Source organism: Schistocerca nitens, chromosome 10 (assembly GCF_023898315.1).
Source record: "Schistocerca nitens isolate TAMUIC-IGC-003100 chromosome 10, iqSchNite1.1, whole genome shotgun sequence".
Classification (NCBI taxonomy): Eukaryota; Metazoa; Arthropoda; class Insecta; order Orthoptera; family Acrididae; genus Schistocerca; species Schistocerca nitens.
This window is the reverse complement of record NC_064623.1, coordinates 68,641,273-68,668,382: the sequence shown is the minus strand read 5'-3', so window position 1 is coordinate 68,668,382 and position 27,110 is coordinate 68,641,273. Positions and strand designations below refer to the sequence as shown.

The window sequence follows — 27,110 nt, the reverse complement described above, 5'->3', positions numbered from 1 at the left end:
GCAGAGGAGACAGGGTCCACAGGAGAGGGTAGTACTTGAGGTACCACCAGTACAGGTATCACAAGTGCATGGCTCTTGGGAGCTCTTCCAAACACACCGATTTGCAGCAGTTGCCAAGTAGTCCGGCCGATTTTCAGCTGCCTAAGAATGTCAACCAACTCATCCCGTGTTTGAGAACAGCATTCACGATGGGGCTGCATTTTATCTGGTGTAATGTATTACAAGGCATTGAAAAAATAACTTTAATCTTTTGATCTGTTCAGTTAAAAAGTTGCTAATTCCATATAAGAATTGAAGCAGATACACAAAACGAGATTTCTGTTACTGAAACAAAACTGTGGTAAACAATACTAGTTTCCTAAAATGTTTTGATGTTAATTATAGTTGTTAGCAGGCTCAAAAACAGTTAATTTACGATAAATGCAGATTATATGTACGGCTACTCTTTAAGGGAAGATTAGATGCAACACAACATGTTAGTTAGAAAATCTGCTACAATAACAAAATCACAAATGCCGATTTGCTACAAATTGCTCATAGATTATGCAAAGGACAATAGTAGCTTCCGAAAATCCTCAAAAACACACTTTTATTTGCATTGATATACGATAAAATTCAGGGATGACGTTTTCTTTGGCTGAACTGTGAACCACAAACGTTGATTGCTATGAAATAAAATACGTATCCAAAACACTAATATTGATAATGTATTAAAACATAGTTTTATAAGTGTCCAAAAATTCTCCAACTAACTGGTTTTTCATGCAACTGTACAATGAAATTGGAGAACAATTGCTTTGAACAAAGATAGGGCAACTGTTCTCAAAAATTTTAAGAGTACAATTTAGTTTAAGCTTAGATTTGAGTAAGAGTTTATCGTGGCACTTGTGAATATTTAAAATTTCAGAATATACCACAATACAAATGGGTGTTGATACAATAATTGAAAGATTACGCTGAAGTGACGCAAAATCAGGAAATCTAGAACTTTAAATTGGCTCACGATCTTCTACACCCAGTCTTACACGAGAGAAATTCCTAAGCTGGCTTTTATATGTAAATAAACATGTGAATTGCATGAATTATTCATTTAGCTGATTCTGTGCACACTTCTACACTGGCGTGCCAAAGAAGAGCACTGCAACATTGAGTTTATTCGATCAAAATCGCTGAAATGTGCAGCACCAACAAAGCACGTCTTCTGTCTGTTGCAGCTAAGAATGCTGACTACTTAAAGGGAAAGTTTTCCTCCCATTTGTAAAAACTGACACTGATCGCATCAGCAAAATACTCAGAAAACATGGTATTGATACAGTGTTTAAACAATAGGAAAGGTGTGCGAATGTTTGAACTCTGCAAAGGACCCCTCTCCACTTGCCATAGCAGGAGTATATAAAGTCCCATGCACTTGCAGTCAAGTGTATGGAGGAAATAGAAAAAGAAGCATTAACATTCGCTGTAAGGAACACGAATAGTTGTTGCCAGGGCAAGATGTATAAATCGGCAGTATGTGACCATGCACTAGGACCAGGAAACCAAAAATTCATTTCTCAGACACTGTGGTTTCAGCATGATTAATAACGCAGGCAAACGATGGAAATTATTTTTTTTTTTTTTTTTTTTTTTTTTTTTTTGCTGAAAATACCTTATTCTTACGTTTTTTAGTGTGGGAAATCCAAATATGATACTTTAAAAACTGTGTCACCCACCATTTCTTCACATTTTACTGTTAAGTTTATTAAATTAGGCGAATTTAACAGCTTTTATAGAGTTAAAATAATTTTAAAAGGAGGTGTAATGAATGTAGATGATGACAGTAGCACTGCTGAAAATCATTTGCTGGCAAAAAAAGGTCGATCCTATTTTTGGGTTAACAGATGGTGTTTTGTTTACTGTCAACGTAACCTTACTTTTCCATTGCCTGTACATGTGCTCAGTAAAATGTCTAATCATGGTTTTAAAAACTCTGTTGACAGTTTTTGTTATATTCATGGTGAATTTGTGATTAAAAAATACCAAAGAAACATTACAGACTTTGTGAAAAAGGTTTATCTGTCATACATTGGATCTAAAGTTGGTGAACAAGATAAATCTTGGTCGCTGTGTTGAAGATCTGAGAGAATGGTCCAAAAAGGAGAAAAAAAAGCCTTTAGATTTGCTGTTCGTATGATATGGGGGGAGCCAAGAAATCATTCTGACGTTTGCTACTTTTGCAGTGTTGATATTATTTTGTCATAATTCGAAAAACAAGAAGTTAATAAGCTACGCTAACCTTCCAACCGCCATCTGACCAGTAGGGCATGGTGCAGATTTGCCGGTTCCTGAAGCACCAGATGATTTAAATTCTATTCCAACAGAAGTATTTTCTGATGTACAGTGTGATTTACATGAACAAGATGATGATGAATTCCATTGTAACACAGAAAGTCTAGAGCCCAAATTATTTACTCAGACCAAGCTTAATGATTTGGCTAGTGATCTTGGCTTAATGAAAGAAAAAGCTGAATTGCTTGGCTCTAGATTGAAAGAAAATAACTTATTGGCAGTTGGAACCAGCATATACATGTATAGAAAGACAGCAGCAATTTTCCAAGTTTTTTCAACAAGAAGGTGATTTAGTATACTGCTCGGACATTCCAAAGTCTGATGAATGGGGTTTGGTATTGAATACAGAAAGGAAGACGGGAGGCTGTTTATTGATTCAACCAAAACCAGTTTAAAGGCAGTTTTATTACACAATGGTAACATGTATGCATCTATACCTGTTGGACATTCTGTACATATGAAAGAAAGCTATGGAAACTTTGAAACAGCGCTAAATAAAATAGGCTGTTTTGCTCATGGTTGGATGATATGTGGCGATCTAAAAGTAACATGCATGCTCCTAGGTCAGCAAGTTGGCTTTACCAAATTTCCATGTTTCTTGTGTGAATGGGACAGTAAGGGCTAGGGACCAACACTGGTGCAGAAAGAACTGGCCTGTGAGGGAGTCTTTAAAACCTGGTGAGAAGAACATTCTATGAAAAAACCTTGTAGATCCAAAAAACGCACTCCTACCACCTCTACATACAAATTTGGGCCTAATGAAACAGTTTGTAAAGACTTTGCCTAAAGATGAACCATGTTTTAAGTATCTCTGCCAAAAATTTCCACACCTCTCAGAAGTTAAGCTAAAAGAAGACTTCTTTGTCGGACCTGACATTAGAAATTTGATGTTTGATGTTAACTTTGAATCCACAATGATCTGAAATGAGAAAGAAGCATGGGTATCTACATCTACATATATACTGCGCTAGTCACCAAGCAGTGTGTGGTGGAGGGCACAATTTGCGCCACAGTCATATTCCCCACCCCAACCCCAACCCCCCTCTGTTCCACTGGTGGATCGCGCGAGGGGAAAAAAGACTGTCTGAATGCCTCCGTACGAGCTCTAATTTCCCTTATCTTTGATTGGTTATCATTGTGCAATTTGGAAGTTGGTGGTAATGTATGCTCTACATCAGGGGCGGGCAAACGTTGCACGCGGCTCATGAGCCCACAGCGCTGCACGTGTGCTGCTCGCATGCAATCGTCGAATGGGGCAGTGGCGACAGCCGGCAGGTTCCGGCAGTGTAGTACCAGGTTAAGCTGCGGAAGTTGATGCAAAGCGACCACTACGTAGTGAACATTCTATTTGAAGTACCGGAAAATGCAGAGTGAATCAAGGAAACGGAGAAGTGGAGATTTGCTATCTTTTAAAAAGGAATGGGAGAATCAATTTTTCTTTGTACAAAAACGTGAAAATTCGAAATGTTTAATATGTGGCAGTATTCTCGCTGGTCAGCGGAAGTTTAGTATTGAATGTCATTATAATGGATTTCACAAGGACGATTACAATTTATTGTCGGACTCTGAGCGGGTGGGGAAATTGACTGAACTTAAGAAGAGCGATCTGACGATACTAGATGAATCTGACGTAAGTTGCTGTTGTCACGAGAGATCTGTGACTTTCTTTCGTCATGTCTCTCATCTAACTGTTTTTACATTTTATGGAGCACTGTTTTCAGTTTTTCAGGACGACAACAATGATAGCCCAGCGGTACATGCAAGTTATAAGATTGCGCTTAATATAGCGAGAGCTGGAAAACCATTTGTTGAAGGTGAGTTTATAAAGGAGTGCATCAATGACGCTGCTGATTTACTTTGCCCACTGACTGTAAATCAGTTTCGAGCTATCACTCTTTCTCGGCGGACTGAAGTCATCGTATAAGTGCCATGGCAGGTGATGTATAACATCAATTAAGGAATGCAGTGCAGGAGTTTATTGCATTTTCCATCTCACTTGATGAGTCCACAGATATTTCAGACACTGCGCAATTTGTGATTTATGTCCGCGGCGTGGACACTGCTCTGCACATAACAGAGGATTTTTTAGATATGATATCTTTAAAAAGCACGACCACCGGCGCTGACATCCTAAAAGCCGTTGATGAAGCTGTCGATTCAGCTGGCTTAAACTGGCAACGTTTGGTGTCAGTGACAACAGACGGAGCACCTGCAATGAAATGGGAACAAATGGGGTTTGTTGGATTACTAAGAAAAAATCTCCAGCGTGCAGAAGAATCATTGTACAGCATCCACTGTATTTTGCACCAAGAAGTACTCTGTGCAAAAGCAGCAAAACTGGGGGACGTCACTCGAAATTGGGGAAGAGTACGGTGACATACCATACCACAGTGATGTCCGCTGGCTTAGCCGTGGTAATATAGTCAAAAGATTTTTTGAGCTGAGAATACCAGTAAATCAGTTTTTAAAGTACAAAGGAAGGTACGACCCCAAGTTAGAAGATCCAGAGTGGGTTGCCGCCTTCGCATTTTTAGTGGACATTACCGGACACATGAATGCATTGAACACAAGTTTACAAGGAGAAAATCAGCTAATTTGTAAAATGGCTGAAAAGGTGAAAGCTTTCACTAGCAATCTTGAGCTGTGGGAAAGACAGCTCTCGTCAGGGAACACAGTCCATTTCCCTACTCTGTCAACTGTGCGAGAACAGAATTGCAAAGAATATGTTTCCGTACTTAGCGCAATAAAACAGGAATTTCTCAAGCGATTTGGGAATATATCATATTTAACCCAAGCATTTGAATGGTTCTCGAGACCATTTGCTGTTTCTGTAGATGATATTCATCCCAATTTGCAAATGGAATTAATAGATCTACAGTGTAATTCTCGTCTGAGAGACAAGTTCCTTTTGGCAAGACGTGTAATAGACTTTTATGACGACTTTCCACAGCAAGAGTTCCTGGTCTCCATCATGAAGCCGCGAAAATAATGTCAGTGTTTGGCTCGACATACGTTTGTGAGAGATTTTTTCTGTTATGAAAATTAATAAGTCTCGGTTAAGAGCAAACATCACTGATGAAAATTTATGTAACTGTTTTCGTTTGCCTGTATGTAGAAAATTTGTTCCAGACATTAAACGTATTGTAAACTCCACCTGTGATAATTGAATAAAACGTATCATAGGTAATAGGTACTCTTTCAAACTATGATTTCTTTCAAGAACTCCTACTTACCTTATTCTTTCATTCGATAAAACAAGCTAGGAAACAAAACGTATTACAGAGGAAGGAGCGGAGAGACGTTATGGTGGGGAGGGGAGAGAAGCGGGTGGCCAGCTTGCCCCTGTGTGCACGCGGAACACCTGTTAACTGCACGCGTGCAAGTGCACTGCACACGTACAGGATTCCTGCCCGCCCCTGCTCTACATCCTTGGCGAAGATCAGATTTCAGAATTTAGTGAGCAGCCCCTTCCGTTTAGCGCATCATCTGTCTGCAAGTGTGTCCCACTTCATATTTTCTGTGAGATTTGTAATGCTCTCGTGATGGCTAGATGTACCAGTTATGAATCTTGCCACTCTTCTTTGGACCTTCTCAATCTCTTGAATTGGACCCAACTGGTAAGGATCCCATACAGACGAACAGTACTCTAAGGCTGGATGAATTAACATATTGTAAGCAATTTCCTTTGTTGAAGGACTGCATTGCTTCAGGATCCTACCAGTAAACCACAATCTAGAGTTCGCCTTGCCCGTTACTTGGGTAATCTGATAAGACTGGACGCAGATTTGAGAATTTCGAATAGTCACACCCAGATACTTGATGGATGTTACCGCTTCCAAAGACTGGGAATTTATTTTGTACTTGTACATTAATGGGGACTTTCGCCTTGTTATACACAGTAGGTTACACTTACTAATATTGTGTGATATGTGCCACTCATTACACCACACATTTATTTTCTGCAAATCCTCATTGTTTAAGCAGTGGACCTATTACACTGCCCTGGGGCACACCTGAAGTTACGCTTGTTTCTGTCAAAGTTGCCCCATTCATACTGCTCTCTGTCTGTTAGGAAACTGTCTATCGAACCACATATGTCATCTGATACACCATAAGTGCGCACTTTTTTGAGCAAGCAACAGTGCGGAACTGAGTCAAACTCCTTTCGCAAGCAAGTCGTTACAAAGTCCTAAGACATGAAAAATACCCAGAATATGTTTCTATTGTAGCTACAATGTTAAAGAAGTTTAAAACTTGAGGTTATTTGATGAACCTGAAAGTTCACTTTTTGAACAGTCAACTTGATTACTTCCCAGACAGTATGGGAGATGTTAGTGAGGAGCAAGGAGAGCGCTTTCACCAGGACATTAAAGTGATGGAAAAACACTACCAAGGCCACTGGAACACCAACATGAAGGGGGACTACTGTTGGTCACTTCACTGCGAAGTTCAACAAGCAACTCATTGTAGAAGAAGCTACACAAGAAGCTTCAAAGAAAAAAGAGAAAGAAAATACAAACCAATTCCAGCTGACAAGTGAAACCTCTATTAACACACGTCTTTGTTTTAAGTAGCTTACTGTAAATACAAACCATGCTTATGTTGTAACAAAGCATTTCATTAATTTCCCCGTTCACTGTATAGCGTAGGATGTTTATACTATATAATAAAAAGCACATTGCTCCAAAAACTATAGGTGATATAAAAAGAAAACTAAGGCAAGATTTGGATTCAGCTCATAAAATCTATGAAGATCAGCTCTCAAAGTAAAAATAAGTTTAAAAAAAAATTTTTTTTTCATTGGCCTATGTAATCGTTACATTAGGAGGTGCAAATAGGCCATAGAAATACAAAAGCATGAAAACACTTTCAACAGAACAGAAGTACAACTGAAATTAGCCAAGTTGTGGGCCTGAGCACTAAATAAAACAGTCAGCTCTTCCCCGCACCAAGCTTCTTAGCATACATAAGTGCGATTCTACAGTCTTTGGTAGCAGCGTGTGATGTGTGGATACGTATAGAGAGTTCAAATTGCTGAGCTTGTAACTGCTTTGTGAATTGTTAAAGTCTCTGGTGGTGTCTCCAGCAGTGATAGACGAAACGCCAGGCGGAGTCCAATAACACATATGAAGCAGCTGCTGGTTGACTACAGAAAACTTTATTGAATATAACAGAGGGAAACATTCCACGTGGAAAAATATATGTCTGCTTGTGTCTGTATGTGTGGATGGATACGTGTGTGTGTGCGAGTGTATACCTGTCCTTTTTTCCCCCTAAGGTAAGTCTTTCCGCTCCCGGGATTGGAATGACTCCTTACCCTCTCCCTTAAAACCCACATCCTTTCGTCTTTCCCTCTCCTTCCCTCTTTCCTGATGAGGCAACAGTTTGTTGCGAAAGCTTGAATTTTGTGTGTATATTTGTGTTTGTTTGTGTGTCTATCGACCTGCCAGCGCTTTTGTTTGGTAAGTCTCATCATCTTTCTTTTTAGAAAACTTTATTGACTTTGATGGGACTTCTCACAATGTAAAGATGAAGTTTGAAATCTAAAAACAGTTTCACACCTGTGCACGGTATCAAATAGTTCTCACTAATGTAAGCAGTACAATTTCTTTTGTGGTGGGGTAGTTAGAAGGATCTCGTCAGTAAGGACGTTGCACTCACTCTCAGTATTTCCACACTCACTCTCAGTATTTCCGCTACTTTCTCAAAATGATGTGAACAGTTGAAAGACTCTACCTCATTGTACTGAAAGTATGCTATATGCTCTTCATTGAGGAAGTGTGCTCTTAAGGTAGTGTATGAAATCCTGGGAACAACATTATGGTAGCCATTGCTGTAGTTTCTCCAAGAGTTACACGGCATCTTTCTGACAATCTTGTGAACTACTACTGGTTTCTCTTATCTTGTTACATTTTAATTGAAATCTACTGTAATCAACAATAGTGTTAACATTATCCATGGCATTGTAAGACTACCAACTGTTGGACTGTGACATTGTACTTTTTAAGTTTATTTATGAAATGTCTAAAGCTTTATCTATAAACAACCAGAAGTTTGATGATGCATAACTAACTCTCAGTTGTCATTCAGAGTGCGACTGTAGTATTGCAACACAATTTATTGTTTAATTTCCTCTGGGAAGCCCCACATCCGTGTTGCCAGGTTGGCGATTTAGCTTTACTCTTCTGTCTGTTGACTTAATAGCATTACAGTAAACGTGACTATTTTATCCTGTCACAGTATCACGAATCGATGGCAGCCATGGGAACAACGCCAGTTCCTGCTGCAACAGTAACTCCAGCTGCACCACCGACAATGCCACCGCCGGAAGTGGCTGCGCCGCCGCCTCTGCCGCCCCCAGATACTAAGCCTCCAGTTGCACCAGCTCCACCCCCACCACCTGAGGAAACTGCAGACACTACTGCTACGACCACTGCTTCGATTACAGATCCGTACAGGTCTGTTCTGATACTGGTGTCTATTCTTAAGTAACGGGTTATGATATTATAAGTAATTGCCTAAATAAAAAAATCAACTTATCAAGTAGTGGCAGGAGAACGTACACGTAAAGGTATGAGTTTACAGGTTTCGTTGCCAGCGGCCCCTTTTTCTGTCAGAAGGTTTGAAGGGGAAGGAAGAGGGGTGAAGGAAAAGGACTGATGAGATTTACGAGAAGGGGTAGAGTTTGGAAAAGTTGCCCAGAACCCTGGATCAGGGGTGTCTACTGGACGGGATCAGGAGGAGAGACTGATTCTTGGGGACTCCACTGGATGAGATTGAAATCCCCGCCAGCCTACATCAAATGCAGAGTCATCACTTGTTATGCTGGTACTGCTGATCACTCCACAAAGCAAAGAATACAACTCTCCTCACTCAGTAGTATCCTGGCATTGAATATTGAATGTATCAGTTACTTTGATAAGGCCATGACTTTTTAAAATCACAGCCTGAAATGAGATCTATTTTGTCTGACTTTTGCCCACTACACCTACAATAGCTTTTCATCGCCCTCCCAAACCCCACAGTATCCTTGTCAGACTCTATGCTCCTTCTGCACCCGGCTCTGTACCCTATGGCTTCTACCCTTGTGACCATCCCCAGTGCAATACTTAGCTTATGCATAGAGACAGGAAAATTTCACAAAGGCAACCGGTTTAGAAAATAACAGGAAATTGTGTTTTATGAGATATTGCGAATTGTGTAATTTTTCTGTATAAAAATGTTATTTATGGATTATGTGTTGAAAACAATAGACTGGCTGGGTGAGATTAAGACGTGAACACGAAGTAAGCAGTCTCGCATATACGGATGACTTAGTTGTGATGGCAGATTCGATTGAAAGTTTGCAAAGTAATATTTCAGAGCTAGATCAGAAATGTAAGGACTATGGTATGAAGATTAGCATCTCCAAAACGAAAGTAATGTCAGTGGGAAAGAGATATAAACGGATTGAGTGCCAAATAGGAGGAACAAAGTTAGAACAGGTGGACGGTTTCAAGTACTTAGGATGCATATTCTCACAGGATGGCAACATAGTGAAAGAACTGGAAGCGAGGTGTAGCAAAGCTAATGCAGTGAGCGCTCAGCTACGATCTACTCTCTTCTGCGAGAAGGAAGTCAGTACCAAGACTAAGTTATCTGTGCACCGTTCAATCTTTCGACCAACTTTGTTGTATGGGAGCGAAAGCTGGGTGGATTCAGGTTACTTTATCAATAAGGTTGAGGTTACGGTTATGAAAGTAGCTATGATGACTGCAGGTACTAGTAGATGGGAACAATGGCAGGAGGATATCCACAATGAGGAAATCAAAGAAAAACTGGGAATGAACTCTATAGATGTAGCTGTCAGGGCGAACAGGCTTAAATGGTGGGGTCATGTTCCACGCATGGGAGAAGCAAGGTTACCCATGAGACTCATGGGTTGAGCAGTAGAGGGCAGGAGGAGTCGGGGCAGACCAAGGAGAAGGTACCTGGATTCGATTAAGAATGATTTTGAAGTAATAGGCTTAACATCAGAAGAGGCACCAATGTTAGCACTGAATAGGGGATCATGGGGGAATTTTATAAGGGGGACTATGCTCCAGACTGAACACTGAAAGGCATAATCAGTCATAAATGATGATGAAAGATGTTATAAATCTGAGACTGGAAGTTTACTGACACCAGTATTCAAAACTGATAATTACTGAATGTTGAAACTCAAATTTGACTTCTAATCTTCTCAAGTCTGAGTTCCATGTATGATCTTAAACTTGCGGCTCATTTGCCCTGCAACAAACTTTGATGTGACATACAAATAACACATAATTTTGCCAAAAACACAGAATTATGCCAAAAAAAACACCAAAGTTCCCAAAATAAAAAACACAGAGTTTGGCAAAAAAAAGGTTAAATTTGGCAAAAGTAACACTGAATTTGGCAGAAAAACTGGTAAATTTGGTGAAAAAGTAATATCCACTTCTTGCAGGATGGGGAGGGGCGGTGGCATGCTGAATTACACGAAAAGTAATATGAAAATTGCCAGAAAAAGCACCAAATTTGCAAAAATATGACAACAAATTTTGCAAAAAAAAAAAAAAACACCAAACAGCAATCCCACCAGCCTACATAAAATGCAGAGTCATCACTTCCAATGTATATTCTCGTACAGGTTGTATTTGAAAGTCCTTTGGATGCGCATGCATGTTTGAAGGAAATTTGCCTCATAATCAGAATAACACAGGTACTGCAATATTGTATTTACCTGTGGATACCTGGCAAGAGACTTTCAAATACAATGTCTGACTTGTACGGAAATATATGTAATGGATCTACGATTACAGGTCGTAGACACGCGGTTACGACATGTTGAAGTTTAGGTCTGTCTGTGTGTTGTGCACAGATAGCCAAATGGGAAGACAACTGCTCGCGATAAGCAAGAAATCCTGGTTTGGGTCCCAGTCTGGCACAAATTTTTATTGTCATCATTCCATTCTGCAGCTGATGGTTGTCCTTATTCGCAATTGCAAATTCACTTAATGGATTTCGTAATGGCTGCAGTCGCCGCAGTGCCTGTTCCTTTCGACATACATCCATGTCCAAAGGAACTTTACATTGTAATCAGAATAACACAGGCACTGCGGTATTGTAGAATGACAACAATCCGAACCATGTTTTTAACACAGGAAAATAGCCTATAATTGGTGCAGGAGACATGTGAAATGGCCACAAGAGATGTACCAAATGTGGCAGTTAACAATAGTAGTATACATCACACAAAAAATAAATGATCTGGAAATTTACGCAAGCTTGCTGCGAGGTGAAAAGGGTAAATGGGTAAAGGAAGCTGAAAATAATTTGGTAGGATGGGAACAATACTTAGAGATGGTTTATATCTGCCCGGAATAAATTAGGCCAGTTGAAAATTACTTGACATAACCTGATTCTAGGGAAGATTCAATACTTATTTATGAAATTCAAACAGCTTAGGATTAACTAGGAAGGCACAAATAACTAGGTACCAATGAAATAAAATTGGCAGGTGTGAACACTACAGACCCATGAAGAAAATTGATGTAACTGGAGAAGTTACGTCATGATCTTAAAAAAAATATAACTACTCTGCTTCTGAAGAAAGCAGGTATGAATAAGTGTGAAAATTAGTGCAATCACTCAAGTGCCACACTAGAGTCTTCTGGCCAGTCCTTACACAAATTTGGTGCCGGATTAGTGGAATGGCCAAATTATTGAGATAGTCTTCAATTTAAACACACAGGAACTACATTGTATTATATCCGAGGATAATTCATTTCCACAGAAAACTTGAGTCTTAGAGTATGTATACAGCAGTTCCACTCACTACAAAATATGCTCCGAAGTGTTAGTGCATGCTGTCTCACACAACTGCTGTACAAGCATTACACGGGGGCTGCATGTATCCAATTGGTTGCTAAAGTAATCCAATATGTCTGCATCTTAGCAGCAGCAATGTTTGAAACCTTCAAGCTGTCTCCTAAGTCTTCATCACTTTCTACTTCTCTACACACTTTTTATTATTTTACTTCTTCATCTGTAAAATATCGGTCACCTTCTGTTTCTTCTTTACAAATTTTGCTTCATATTTTTCCTTAGCTGAGGGGCTTTTCCAGTGACTGTCAGCTGTATAAGTCTTATTGTTTTTCCCAGTTTAATTGCCAACCCTCGCTTGCTGCAAGCAAGTAACTGCCATCAAATTGTTTGTTAAATTCAGCTCTTTTTCCTTTTGGGCCGCTGAATGGAATTCCTTTACTGCATTGTTGTTTTTGCCATTTCACTCTCTCCATTTGGGTTGTGCACTGTCAAGTAACATCTTTCTTTTCGATGACATAAATAGTTGCTCATATATCATTGCACTCGGCAGCAATGGCTTTCTGCAAAGAACTTAGCTAAAATTTCAAGTTTCTGCTTGAGGTGTAGCGCAACGTGTTTCCTTTTAAAAGCTATGATGCTGAACTATAGAGAAAACCATATCATCAGATGTGTACAGCATTGTTTCATAATTAACTGACAACATTGTGTGACCCACAATAATTGGTTTTGTGCACATCATTTCTGCTTGAGCAATTAGCTTGGATGTTGGCTGCATTATCGACAGGCTTGACTAATCAGGGATTGATTAGATAGTACAGGGTACCCTCTGCCATGCACCATATGGTGGCTTGCGGAGTATATATGTAGATATAGAGAGAGTAAAGTGTAATCGCATGAGTAGTTTATTGAAGAATGAAAATGGATATTGTTATATTTGGAGAGGACAAGTTTGATTTTAAAAGAATGAGGGGAACTCGCAACCAGTAGCAGACAGCAGATTTAGGGAAACATACACCGTATTTAATATGTGAAGAAGGCTTTTTGTTGATGTAAAATAAAGTTTTTCATTCTTAACGTCTTAATTTATTTCCATTTATGTGATGTGAACTGGAGAAGTCAGCACTGACAGAACGGTACAATAGACTGAAATTAAGAAGGGTTTAAGGCTGTAATCACCATTGCTATTTCATTTATATTTGAGGGAGTGGAGGACTGTTGTGTTTGTCACAGACAGAAAGTTTGAACAATAAAAGTCACAGGTAATGAATAACTCGCCCAGATGGGTTCTCTGTAATGTTGACAGGGATGGGTTCACTTCCCCATTGCAAGGCAGTATCGATGTGGCTGTTCGGCATACAATGGCAGACATTCTTTTGGCAGCCAACCAAGCCATTCTCTCTTCCTTGGGATCTCCTATCGGACAACGGTACCCTGGTGGACCCCAGAGGTCGCTAAGGCTCTCCAAAATCATAAGTGGCATCCTTCACTGGAACACCTCATTGCCCGTAAACAGCTCTGTGCCCATGTCTGCTACCTCATAAAACGACAAAGGCAGGAATCCTGGGAACGATCACGTGCCTCCCCATCACAGGTAGGTGCAAAGATCGGACCCCTCTGGTTTCCAGTACCTTGCAGGTGTGCCATTTATTTCCTTAGATGTCACTGTTTATACTGATTCAGACACTACCACTGAACATTTTGTTGAGCATTACGCTCACGCATCTGTGTCTGAGGAATACCATCCCGCCTTTCGGCTCATAAAAGAGCAGGTGGAGTGAATGCACTTATCTTTTACTACTTGCCACCTGGAGGCATGTAATGCTTCATTCAGTGAATGGGAACTCTCCAGTGCCCTGATACGGCCCCAGAGCCAGACCACATCCACAGCCAAATGCTTAAAAAAATCTCTCAGTAGATTTTCAGAGTCACTTCATTCGCCTCTTTAATTAGATCTGCAAAGAGGCTGAGATCCCATCTCAAATACATGGTGAACAAGAAGCGGTGTTGGCTCCTTGGGTCTTGAGGGCTTTTGGCTGCATCTCGGGGTGGGTTTTCCAAAAGCCACTCCACTGCCGGTAATTTGGTTCACCTAGAGTCCACCATCTGGACGGCCTTTGCATGTCGCCAGCACTTCATCGCTATCTTTTTTGACCTACGAGATGATTATGACATGACATGGCATCACCCCGCACTTACTTTGTTACGAGCTATAACTTCTTATTGCACTGTATGTTTCCGGATCAAGTGGGTGCTTACCTCAGTACCCCCCATATCCAAGAGAACGTTCCCCTCCTCCTGGTGGCCATCAGTGGTCTAACAGTGGCTGTGGGGTCTTTGAGGTATTGTCCTTCTTATATGTAGACAATTTTTGCTTTTATTATTACTCTTCTGGTATGGGTTTTGCCGAGTGTTGCCTGTAGGGTGCCATATGAAAGGTGCAGTCATGGACTCTCACCAAGGGATTTTGTTTTCAGACACCGAGACTCGTGTCATGCACTTACATAGCCATCATATTGCCCACTCATACCCAGAGCTTTACCTAGACAATCAGTTGTTCTTGTAGTTGAGATACACGACTTTTTGGGACTGGTCTTTGATTCCTGGCTGACTTGGCTTCCCCACCTGCACCAACTTAACTGAAAGTGCTGGCAACACCTCACTACACTTCGCTGCCTCAGTAGCACTAGCTGGGGTGCAGACACTGTAGCCTTCTGCAGCTCCACAAAGCCCTGGTTTCTTGATTCTGTTCCGTCTTGATTATGGGAGTCCTGCATATGGTTCAGCACCACCCTCAGAATTGCGGATTCTGCACCCTATTCAACATTGTGGGGTCTGACATGTGAGAGGCCCTGTGAACAGCCCTCTGATCAAGGCTGGAGCCCCTCTGTTGCCTATCAGGTGCCAAAAACAGCTGCTAAATTACATTATACACATTTATAGCTTCTCTGGACATCCCAAATACTGTGTCCATGTCTCTCAGCAGCGACCCAGAACTGGCTTTACAATTGCTGCATGCATACAGTGTCTCTGTTCGGAACTGCAACATCCTCCACTGTCGCCTCTAGTTAGGAAGACGTAGCATCTGCCCCTATGGCTTGTCCCCTGACCTCAGATTTGTCTTGCTGTCTTGTTCGGTCTAAAGATTCTGTTGACTTCACAGTTTTTTGCCACGTGTTCTTGGCTGTCCTTGAAGCATATTCAAGTTTGGAAGTGGTTTACACCAATGGTTACAGTTGATGGACGAACAGGCTTTGCGTACATACATGCACAGTGCAGTGAACTACATTCTCTGCAAAACGGCTGTAGTATCTTCAGTGCTGAGTTGGTGGCCATTAAACTAGCCCTTGCCATGTTCGTTCTTGCACTGGCAAGAGTATCCTAATCTGTAGTGCCAGCCTTCAAACTATAGACCAAAGCTACTCTCTCAACCCATTGGTTCGGCTATTCAGGATCTTGTCTCTGATCTCCAGCAAGCTGGACAGCCAGTCATTTTCATTTGGATCTCTGGTCCTGTTGGGATTACGGGAAATGAGTGAACTGATAGGTTGCCCAAGCTGGCCACCAGGATACAGTCCCTGAAAACGGGGGTAACAGCACTGTATCTTTGGTTTTTTATACACCATCAATTGCTAGAGGTCCACACACAAAATTCTAGCTTTCGCAACCAACGGTTGCCTCGTCAGGAAAGAGGGAAGGAGAGGGAAAGACGAAAGGATTTGGGTTTTAAGGGAGAGGGTAAGGAGTCATTCCAATCCCGGGAGCGGAAAGACTTACCTTAGGGGGAAAAAAAGGACTGGTATACACTCGCACACACACACACATATCCATCCACACATATACAGACACGAGCAGACATGTCTGCTTGTGTCTGTATATGTGTGGATGGATATGTGTGTGTGTGTGCGAGCGGATACCGGTCCTTTTTTCCCCCTAAGGTAAGTCTTTCCGCTCCCGGGATTGGAATGACTGCTTACCCTCTCCCTTAAAACCCAAATCCTTTCGTCTTTCCCTCACCTTCCCTCTTTCCTGACGAGGCAACCGTTGGTTGCGAAAGTTAGAATTTTGTGTGTATGTTTGTGTTTGTTTGTGTGTCTATCGACGTGCCAGCGCTTTCGTTTGGTAAGTCACATCATCTTTGTTTTTAGATATATTTTTTCCCACGTGGAATGTTTCCTTCTATTATAAAATGAGTATAAAGTTTCATATTATGTGTTGTATTTATCAGATTTGCAAATTATACATGGTAGAAATAGGAAATTTCCACTTAACATTCATGGAAAATGTTATAAGGTAAATGTACTCTTTTATTGCCAGATATATTAAGAAGATAATATCTTTCATAAAGAAACCTCTCAGAAACTGCTTGTTCAGCTATCTTGCACATTTCAGCTGAAACTGGCATTATTCCTGTAGTCCAGCAGCAAAACAGAAACTCTCATTAATATAGTTTAACATTCGTATATACTAAACTTGTTTCCAAATGTCGATATTTACTGTTTTCACTATTTGGCTATTGTTAAGTCTGCATGTGCAGTTTGTGTGTGGGGGGGGACGGGCAGTTTATATATTTACAGTGAGACCACAATTTTTGTACATATTATTCATGTTGATGCAATCTGTTGTGACATTTGTTTTTCTCACTATTTCAGGACTGCTGCGCCGAAGCCTCCAGATGCACCGCCTCCCACTCCTGTTACAGTGCCTCCACCACCAATGACTGATCCGTACGGTGCTGCTGTGACGGCGGGTTACAGTACTGCGTCCAGCTATGGGACACCGTACGCGATGCCGCCTCCCACCCAACTGCCACCTATGCAACAGCCGCCTCCTGTCCAACAGCCACCTCCTGTCCAACAGCCACCACATGTGCAACAGCCCCCTCCCGTACAGCAGCCCCCACCTCCCGTCACCGCCGCTCCCCCTCCTTCTGTACCACCGATGACTGGCGGCTGGGGGGACACAACTGCTATGGGAGGATATGGTGTGGGCAGCAAAAGACCATATGACGCGACTGGGGAGCCACCCCCACAGTTTTCCCACCCACCACCCAATGTTGGTGGCGGTGACAACAAGAAGATGCGTCCTGGAGATTACCAGTATGGAGGTGAACGTGACAGGGGAGGTGGAGGTAGATGGGGACAAGATGACAACTCTTCTCATAAGACAGAGCCAGACCAACGTGCTGTTAAGGCAAGATATCTCTACTTTATCATACAAAGTATTTGAGCTTCTTGTAATGTTTCTAAGAATAACAAGTATGCTAACAGATACGTTCAAATTTCAGATTGTTTGTCTTTCATTCTTCTGTATAACATTTTATCACTTGTGTCGATTCTGAGTAGTCTCTGGCTGTTCACTTGTGTACAAAGATTGTAAGAAAGCTGTGTAATAATACTTAATTTTGGATGAAGCACTGTTGTTGTTGAACTGAAGTGGCAGCCCAGTGAATGAAAAAATAAGTGAATTTATAAAAATTAGTTACAGTAAAAGTATAGATAATCTGCATTTCACATAATGTTTTTATTTTGTTATTTTTGTTATGTTGTCGGTTTGCTAAAGATATTTTGCTTTTATTAAACTTTTCTGCTGAGTCATTCAATTTATTTGAAACAAAGTTCTTTATTCGATACTATTGGCTAGTTTCAACTGTTCGCTGAATTTCAAGTGCACATTTTCGTCTTATGGCATTATGCCATAATGAAGAACCTAACATAATACAATACTGGTACTCCAAGAAACCACATTGAAAAGTTCAATATCAGGTGGGGTTTATTTCATTGTGAATTTGGACATACGAATGTGCACTTAAAGCCAAATAATGCATTTTTAGTGTGGTTTACGAAATTGAGGTGCTGTTTGAGTAGCTTCTGGTGTCCTGTTTCTTTTGTGACATAATGTAAGATGTCTTTAATGCTTTATACGAACAAACATACGGGCTTCCTATGTCATCGTAGTTGCACACGCACAGTATTGCCTTTTTTTCTGGCGCTCCCAGGCAACTGCTGAAACGAAACTATTCCTAACAGATCGCGGGAAAGTATCACGAATGATGGCTTGAAAATGTTACTTTCAAAGTAAATTTCCTTTCACGCAAGATGAATTATGTTGTTGTTGTTGTTGTTGTGGTCATTGTGGTCTTCAGTCCTGAGACTGATTTGATGCAGCTCTCCATGCTACTCTATCCTGTGCAAGCTTCTTCATCCCCCAGAACCTACTGCAACCTACATCCTTCTGAATCTGCTTAGTGTATTCATCTCTTGGTCTCCCTATACGATTTTTACCCTCCACGCTGCCCTCAGATACTAAATGGTGATCTCTTGATGCCTCAGAACATGTCCTACCAACCAATCCCTTCTTCTAGTCAAGTTGTGCCACAAACTCCTCTTCTCCCCAATTCTATTCAATACCTCCTCATTAGTTATGTGATCTACCCATCTAATCTTCAGCATTCTTCTGTAGCACCACATTTCAAAAGCTTCTATTCTCTTCTTGTCTAAACTATTTATCGTCCATGTTTCACTTCCATACAAATACTTTCAGAAACGACTTCCTGACACTTAAATCAACACTCGATGTTAACAAATTTCTCTTCTTCAGAAACGCTTTCCTTGCCATAGCCAGTCTACACTTTATATTCTCTCTACTTAGACCATCATCAGTTATTTTGCTCCCCAAATAGAAAAACTCCTTTACTACTTTAAGTGTCTCATTTCCTAATCTAATTCCCTCAGCATCACCTGATTTAATTCCACTACATTCCATTATCCTCATTTTGCTTTTGTTGATGTTCATTTTATACCCTCCTTTCAAGACACTGTCCTTTCCGTTCAACTGCTCTTCCAAGTCCTTTGCTGTCTCTGACAGAATTACAATGTCATCGGCGAACCTCAGAGTTTTTATTTCTTCTCCGTGGAGTTTAATACCTACCCCAAATTTTTGTTTCCTTTACTGCTTGCTCAATATACAGATTGAATAACATTGGGGAGAGGCTACAACCCTGTCTTACTCCCTTCCCAACCACTGCTTCCGTTTCATGTCCCTTGACTCTTATTACTGCCATCTGGTTTCTGTACAAATTGTAAATAGCCTTTCGCTCCCTGTATTTTACCCCTGCCACCTTCAGAATTTGAAAGAGAGTATTCCAGTCAACATTGTCAAAAGCTTTCTCTAAGTCTACAAATGCTAGAAACGTAGGTTTGCCTTTCCTTAATCTTTCTTCTAAGATAGGTCTTAGGGTCAGTATTGCCTCACGTGTTCCAACATTTCCTCCGGTAATTTTCACATCTGTCAACACCTGCTTTCTTTGGGATTATATTATTCTTGAAGTCTGAGGGAATTTCGCCTGTCTCATACATCTTGCTCACCAGATGGTAGAGTTTTGTGTGGCCTATTTCTCCCAAGGCTGTCAGTAGTTCTAATGGAATGTTGTCTACTCCTGGGGCCTTGTTTTGGCTTAGGTCTTTCAGTGCTCTGTCAAACTCTTCACGCAGTATCATATCTCCCGTTTCATCTTCCATTTCCATAATATTGTCCTCAAGAACATCGCCCCTGTATAGACCCTCTATATACACCTTCCACCTTCCTGCTTTCCCTTCTTTGCTTAGAACTGGGTTTCCATCTGAGCTCTTGATATTCATGCAAGTGGTTCTCTTTTGTCCAAAGGTCTCTCTAGTTTTCCTGTAGGCAGTATCTATCTTACCCCTCGTGATATAAGCCTCTACATGCTTACATTTGTCCTCTAGCCATCCCTGCTTAGCCATTTTGCACTTTCTGTCAATCTCATTTTTGAGACGTTTGTATTCCTTTTTGCCTGCTTCGTTTACTGTGTTTTTATATTTTCTCCTTTCATCAATTAAATTCAATATTTCTTCTGTTACCCAAGGGTTTCTACTAGCCCTCGTCTTTTTACCTACTTGATCCTCTGCTGCCTTCACAACTTCATCCCTCAAAGCTACCCATTCTTCTTCTACTGTATTTCTTTCCCCCATTCCTGCCATTTGTTCCCTTATGCTCTCCCTGAAACTCTGTAAAACCTCTCGTTCTTTCAGTTTATCCAGGTCCCATCTCCTTAAATTCCCACCTTTTTGCAGTTTCTTCAGTTTTAATCTACAGTTTATAACCAATAGATTGTGGTCAGAGTCTACATCTGCCCGTGGAAATGTCTTACAATTTAAAACCTGGTTCCTAAGTCTCTGTCTTACCATTATATAATCTATCTGATATGTATTAGGTTACGTGTGAGAATTTGGGATGAATTTCTTAAATCAAAGAGCGTTTGAGGACCAGTCACTTGAATTTCGACCCCAAAAGACCAGATATTTATTCACTATTTGAAATTTTACTCAAGCATTTATGTGATGTGTCTTAAAGTGTCACACACAAATAATGACCAATATTATATGTGAAAGCTTAGTTTTTCTATACACTATGTATATTAATTTAAACCATTAACTTAGCCCAATTTGTGTGTTGGCGCTATTTAACAGTGATGTTGCTCTTGGCTGGATAAGTCACGTTTCCTAAACTCTGAGTATCTTCTGTCATTGGCTGGTGAAATCGCATTACATGAGCTATGATTGGCCTACAACAGCACATCGCAATCTCTCTTTCAGTGCGTTCTAAACTCACATCGAGTTCGATTGAATTCGAATTCATTCTCTCGTAATATGAAAATATGCAGTGTACATGTTGCTGCACGTCAAAGATCTTTCAAAAACTAACTCCCCCCTCCCCCCATTACTGTCACGGTTTGGCATGACGGAGCTGTTGCACATTCCATACGGCCAGTGACACAGTACCTCACTGAAATAATACAGAACACACTACAGATCAAACTCCTTAAAAACTATGGAGAGTAAGTGGAGAGTAAGTTGTTTGGTCTCACAAAAAGAATGGGATCAGAATGACATCACAGAAGAGCCCTAGAATGGACAGAACCTGGGCGAAAACTAATTGGAAGACCATGAACAAGATTAGAGACCAGGTGGAGGATGACGTGAACCATAAAAGACTGCACTGGGAGGGGATGGTAAGTGACGGATCGTGGGAGAAAAGAGAAGCTTGAATGAGGTTCTGTGAAAGACCTGCATAAGCAGAAATGTTCCAGGAACAGGAAGGAGGAGATATAGTCGAGAACATATGTGAAATGTGCTGCTCTGTTTTGTAAGACTGATCTAAATAAAATTGAATCACATCATCATAGGTATTCTCCTTGTTAAAAATATTGTTCGGATTGTTACAATATAGGGGAGATGCTGAGCCGCAGAAAGGCATGACAAGAAGACTGTCACACAATTAGCTTTTGGCCAACAAGGCCTTTGTCAAAATTAGACAACATACATACATGCACACACTAATGCAAATGCGACGTACAAACGCATAACCTCAGTCTCCGCCCACTGAGACAGACGTTGTTACATTCCATCCGGGACTGTCCATGGTTTCGATTGTTGTTATTCAGAGGGATTATAACATTCAAATAGCATTTATGCTCAGTATTCTGACAAAGATGTGGTATTTTTATGCAATTAAAGCTTAAAAATAATTAAATTTCAAGATTTGGTCATGTGATTGAAAATGCTCTGTTATTGGCTGGAGCTCTCGTGATGTCACAGAAAAGGAATAAGATGAAGCAATAAGAGTGCTGTAAGAGTGCTAGCTGAAGTACTAGGCTTTTATGTACTTTACCTGCAAACAGTTCAGCTGTTTAGTGATGGAAAACACATTTACAATTTTTAAATAACAATGGAAAGGAATTTTGTGAATGCTGATACCTTATGAAAGTTGATGCATTTGTGCTTCACTCCGTTTAGAGCGGCGATATGTGCGAGGATGGGCGTCCTTTCCCTGCTCTATGCAACATCATTACACTCACTCAACATTAAGGAATTTTAGAATGTTTTGCAAGTGGGTCCATGTATTATATCTAGATTGTCAACTATCAGTTGTGAACAATGATCAAAAGCACATAAAATTATTCTTGGCAGATCTTAGTGCTGATGTTGCTGATATCCCCTATATACAACACAATCAGCAGAGGAACCGCAATGTGCATCTGCTCTGTATCACAACAGACAGCATGTCTAACTGTGGAAGTAAAAATTCCAGGTTTGAACCCTGACAGGTTCATACATTTCTAAAAGTTTAAGGCAAAATACGAAAACAGCATTAATAAGAACTCAATTGTGGCAGTTGTTTCAATGGTGGGATGTGTTATATATAGCTTCCCATTAATCTTAGTCTGAGAAATGAATAACTGAAGAAAAATGTATTTAATTTGCGTACTAACAATTCACTTTTTTGGACAGTGGCGAAGGTGTCACCATGCGCACACAATAAGAGGTGTAAGGACGATGAGGTTTTGTATGGGAGAGATACAAGGCATGTGTAATATGCAGGTAACACAAATGTAAGGACTGTGATGTTTGTGAGTGGAAACTAATGTCAGTGTCTGAAATACTTACTTCATCTTTATGCAAGATGATGAAACTTTAAACTTTAAAAGTTTAAACAATAAACATCCTAACTGGACAGTGGAAGATAAAAAAAAGCATTATTTCCAGTAAAGTAAAAAATGTGGAGTCGTATTAACTAGAAATCTTCTCAAAGGTGAAGTCTTTGAACAGCAGCTGCAAATGTTAGCACATGTAAACAGCAAGAAAACCCAACAATACTTTTCTGATCAGTGTGGTGAAATTTTGTAATTGTGGCTTGGTTTTCATATGAGAGGAGTTTTGAGGCGTGTTACAAATAAGTTAAAATACTCTTTCAGGCTGAATTACAATTGGTGACCTACAGATATCTGCTTATGAACTTCTACAGTTTACCTCTATAGGCCTGAGGTACCGAAGAGTGTATGTAATATTGGATATAATGACATTTTCACAGGTAGTTTAATTTCATTGAATAATGCTGTCCTCCTTTGCAACAGTGGGAAAGCATATCTCTGAGACAAATTAATGCTAACCTACCAGTGCAAGATGTATTTAATTAAGTTAGGGAACTCGTTCATCAGTGTGTTTGCATTTTACTGGGTCAGAGCGACAGCATTTCACACAACTTCTCATTGTTTAGAACTCTAAAAAAGAAATTTTTCAGCAATTACTGGGTCAGAGCGACAGCATTTCACACAACTTCTCATTCTTTAGAACTCTAAAAAAGAAATTTTTCAGCAATTTTTAAAGATGTATTTGTACAGTGCCACTACACACCATTTGTAACCCATTTTCTCAAACGTAAATTCCAAAACAGGACATCACAGTGAATAAGTTTTATGATAAAAGGAGCAGGGAGCTTCCCCATGATGTCACAAGCATCACGTGACTCAAATGGAGCTTTTTAGCGGGCTTTCAGATTATTTGAATTTCATCCCCCCTCCTTTCTTTAAAGAAAATTCAAGAGGAGAAAAGCATGTTGCATGCATAAAATGGCATAAACCATTTAAGATGATTTCCAGAAAACAGTCAAATACCCTATTGCCCGCAATGCCTGCTACCATCATTACAAAAATCTACTTGCTGAATACTGAGACAGAAAAAAAGTTAATTTAAAATTACTTTTATAGAAGGAAAGTAGAGAGAGTAAAACATTTAGTTTCTCTTTACAAATGTGTAGTTTCACAATATTGTGCCCAAAAACATACATCATCATGTTAGTGGAACAGTTTGGATCATTATGTGAACTGGGTAGCAGCTCCCGCTTTAATTTTAGCGCAGGGTCCACACTCAAAAATTGTATAGTGCGAATAAAGCAGACATGCTCAGTAAACCAATGCTTTAATGATGTAGCTAATCTTGTTTGTGACTGATCTCTAGGTTACATGCTCAATTCTTTGTTATAAGATTTTTTTCTGTTACTTACTCCAGCAGTTGCACTGTGCTTCAGATTCAACATGAAAATGGGATCTACTTATAAGTGTCTGGTATTGTCAGGTCAAAGCACTGACCTGTTTAAACCACTTGAATGGCTACCAACCAACTGTGGCCAAGAAACAAGCGGACTACCCTGTTGCTGAACATGCTGCCAAACATAACATCCTTCATTTCAGTGACTGATTCACAGCCCGTGCCATGTGGATCCTTCCCATCAACACCAGCTTTTCTGAATTGTGCAGGTGGGAACTTTCCCTGCAATACATCTTACATTCCTGTAACCCTCTTCCTGGCCTCAACCTTAGTTAGTCATTGTCCTCACCCGTCCAGCCACTTCCCTGTTCCCATTCCAGCACTACACAGCTCTCGTTCCACCATCCCACCCAGTCTTTTTTTATTTTTCCTCCTTTTCTGCTACATCTCCACCTCACCCCTTTCCAAGCTGATATGTGCAACATTTTTAGTGATGCCGTTTTAAAGAATCTTCTTCACTCGATAGAGAAATACTTCCATCTATGAGGCAGGCAACCATTCAGCATTGGCACGCAATGAGTTGTGAAAGGTCTTGGTCTCAAATTGATTTATTGGTGTGTTTTGATACATCTTGCATCAGACGTAGAATGAAGTACAAAAACAAGTCATACAGAAGTGCATACAGTACATACATAAAGTATAATAATAGCTCGCATAAATGTGGAACCAGGTGCCAAAGGAATGTTAGTTTTATTTGCAGTTCAATGTTTTAACATAGAAAGTAATCACATATATGAAAAATAACATGATATTTGTCCTCGTAGGATAACCCAGATGAGTTATCGGAAGCCGAAAAGGCCTTTGATATACAGTTTAAGCAGTGGGAAGAGCAGTTCAACAAATGGAAGGAGCAAAATATCAACCATCCAGATAAGGTAAATGTTTACTTTAACACTTAATTTGAAGATACAGTCCTTCATTTAAAAACTTTCTGAAGAGTCGTGTGGTGCCTCCAGTATTTTTGAGCTTTGTTACAATTTCAGTATTAAATTGACTGTTTAGTCCAATACTCCAGATTTCTAATAGTTGTTGTAAAGGAGGAAGAAAATAAAATTCTTGTTATTGGTTAGTATTTGTATTTATATCATATGATAGTTGTGTGTTGTGAATGAGTGTCAAAATACTTTCCTGAGATTAGTTGAACTAATGACAGGAAACAAGATCGCTTGCACTTAACTGGAGGGAAATGAAAGAATATGCGTAACTTAAATAAAGTGAAATGTCTGTCATTATAATTGGCTTTCATCTCGTAAGGAATTTAGGTAAATGTTCTATATTTTGCTTTTTAGGTACAGTACAGAGAGTATGAAGCAAAATGGGAGAATTGGCGAGCACAGCTGCTTCACAGGAGAGAGCAAATGCGCCGTAAGCGAGAAAATTCTAATAAAACTGTGGTAAGTGTAACAGAAAAATTACAATTTGATAGTTTGTGTGTGTTTTGTGATATCTGCACTTACTGCCTATGCCCCTCTAATTTCGAGCTGAGTGGAAGGCTCAAACCAGAATTTCCACAGTTCTTTGTCTGTGTATGTTGTGACTTCTAATACATGTGTAGTAGAGTTACTAGTTCTGGGGGTTTCTCTAAATGGTTCTGTAGTACATTACTGTCGCAGGACACTGTAGATGAAAAAAATTACAAACCTGTATCAATCAGAACAAGATGCAGAATTGTAATTTTCATCCTTTTCAGTTATATCTTTTGAAATAAAGATGATCAACAAACTTTTCATAAAAGATGAACAACAAACTTTTCATGTAGAGAGATTTAAGGAACCACAGTTCGCAAAATGTGTAAATGTAGGTAACTTTCTTTGCATAATAATACCAGGGGTGTTCAACAAGTAATGGAATACATTTTTCCCTCAGTCAATTTTGGTTGGAAAAATGTGGAATTTGTTGTGGGACATCTTGGAAATTCCTGGTCCAGCCCCAGTTATTTAATGAAGCCCAGATAGGTGGCAGTGCCACACATAGCCTTCAAAATGGCGTCTGTAATTGCTGTGCATTCCAAGCAGAGAGCTAGCTGTCTTTTGAGTTTCTCTTTGCAGAAAACCAGAGCATCGCAAATATTCTTAGGCACTTGAATAATGTCTACGGAGACCTGGCACTGAACAAAAGCACAGTGAGTCATTGGGAGAGACATCTATCATCATAAAACCAAGGTTGCATGAACCCTGTGTGCTGGCTGGCCCCACACAGCTGGGTTTCCTGTGATGTTGGGACGTGTGGACTCCCTCCTTCGAGGTGATCAAAACACCTTACTGCTCAACCAGACATCTCTGTTGGTAGTGCTGACACACTCGTCCACCAGTTGGTGTGTGCTCACTGGGCACGAATGACGAATGATGATCTGGGGCGGAATTGCTTGTGTGTGAGGAGGCCGGTATGACAATTTTTTGTCGAACACCGTCACTGGTGCTGAAACAGGAGTTCATCCCCTTCGAACCGGAAAGAGAGGGGCAATCCATGTTGTGGCGCCACATCACCTCTCCTCGAAACAAAAAGTACAGAGCCTCACCCTCGGCCAGTAAATACATGGTGACAGTCTTTTAGCGCCCGGAAGTGTATTGTGCTACCCTCAGGTAATTAAAGAAACGACTTCAGTGTGTTCATCACCATAAAAATGCAAATTAACTTCTTCTTCTCCATGACAATGCAAGACCTCACACAAGCACATCTGAGAGGAGCTCACAAAACTTCATTGAACTGTTCATCATCATCCACCCTACAGCTTCTGTCACGCACCTTCCGACTTGCTTACGTTTGGCCCAATGAAGGATGCACTCTGCAGGAACAGTTCATGGATGACGGGGAGGTTATTGATGGATCAAGATATTGGCCCCGATGTCAGCCAGTAAAAGGAAGGAATGAAGATTGGGTTTAATGTTCCCTCGATTTCAGGGTCATTAGAGATGGAGCACAAGTTCAGGTTGTGTCAAGATGAGGAAGGAAATCGTCCACGCTCTTTCAAAGGTAACATCCTAGCATTTTCCTGGAGTGACTTAGGGAAATTGCGGAAAATCTGTATCTGACCGGTCGGACATGCCGTCCAGT

At 40.4% G+C, this 27,110-nt stretch overlaps 1 protein-coding gene across 8 annotated transcripts in view; it reads left to right on the top strand.

Annotated features, from left to right (window-relative positions):
- LOC126210040 (YLP motif-containing protein 1-like) overlaps positions 1-27,110 on the top strand; it is a 392,244-nt gene that overhangs the window by 57,451 nt on the left and 307,683 nt on the right. For all 8 annotated transcript variants that reach the window (XR_007540599.1, XR_007540598.1, XR_007540597.1 and 5 more), the window contains 4 exons: positions 8,566-8,783; positions 16,803-17,343; positions 24,821-24,931; positions 25,346-25,450. Coding sequence is in view for 5 of the 8 variants with exons in the window: in XM_049939145.1 (XP_049795102.1) it covers positions 8,566-8,783; positions 16,803-17,343; positions 24,821-24,931; positions 25,346-25,450 (975 nt within the window). In the remaining 3 variants the exon portion in view is untranslated. The remainder of the gene's footprint in view (positions 1-8,565; positions 8,784-16,802; positions 17,344-24,820; positions 24,932-25,345; positions 25,451-27,110) is intronic.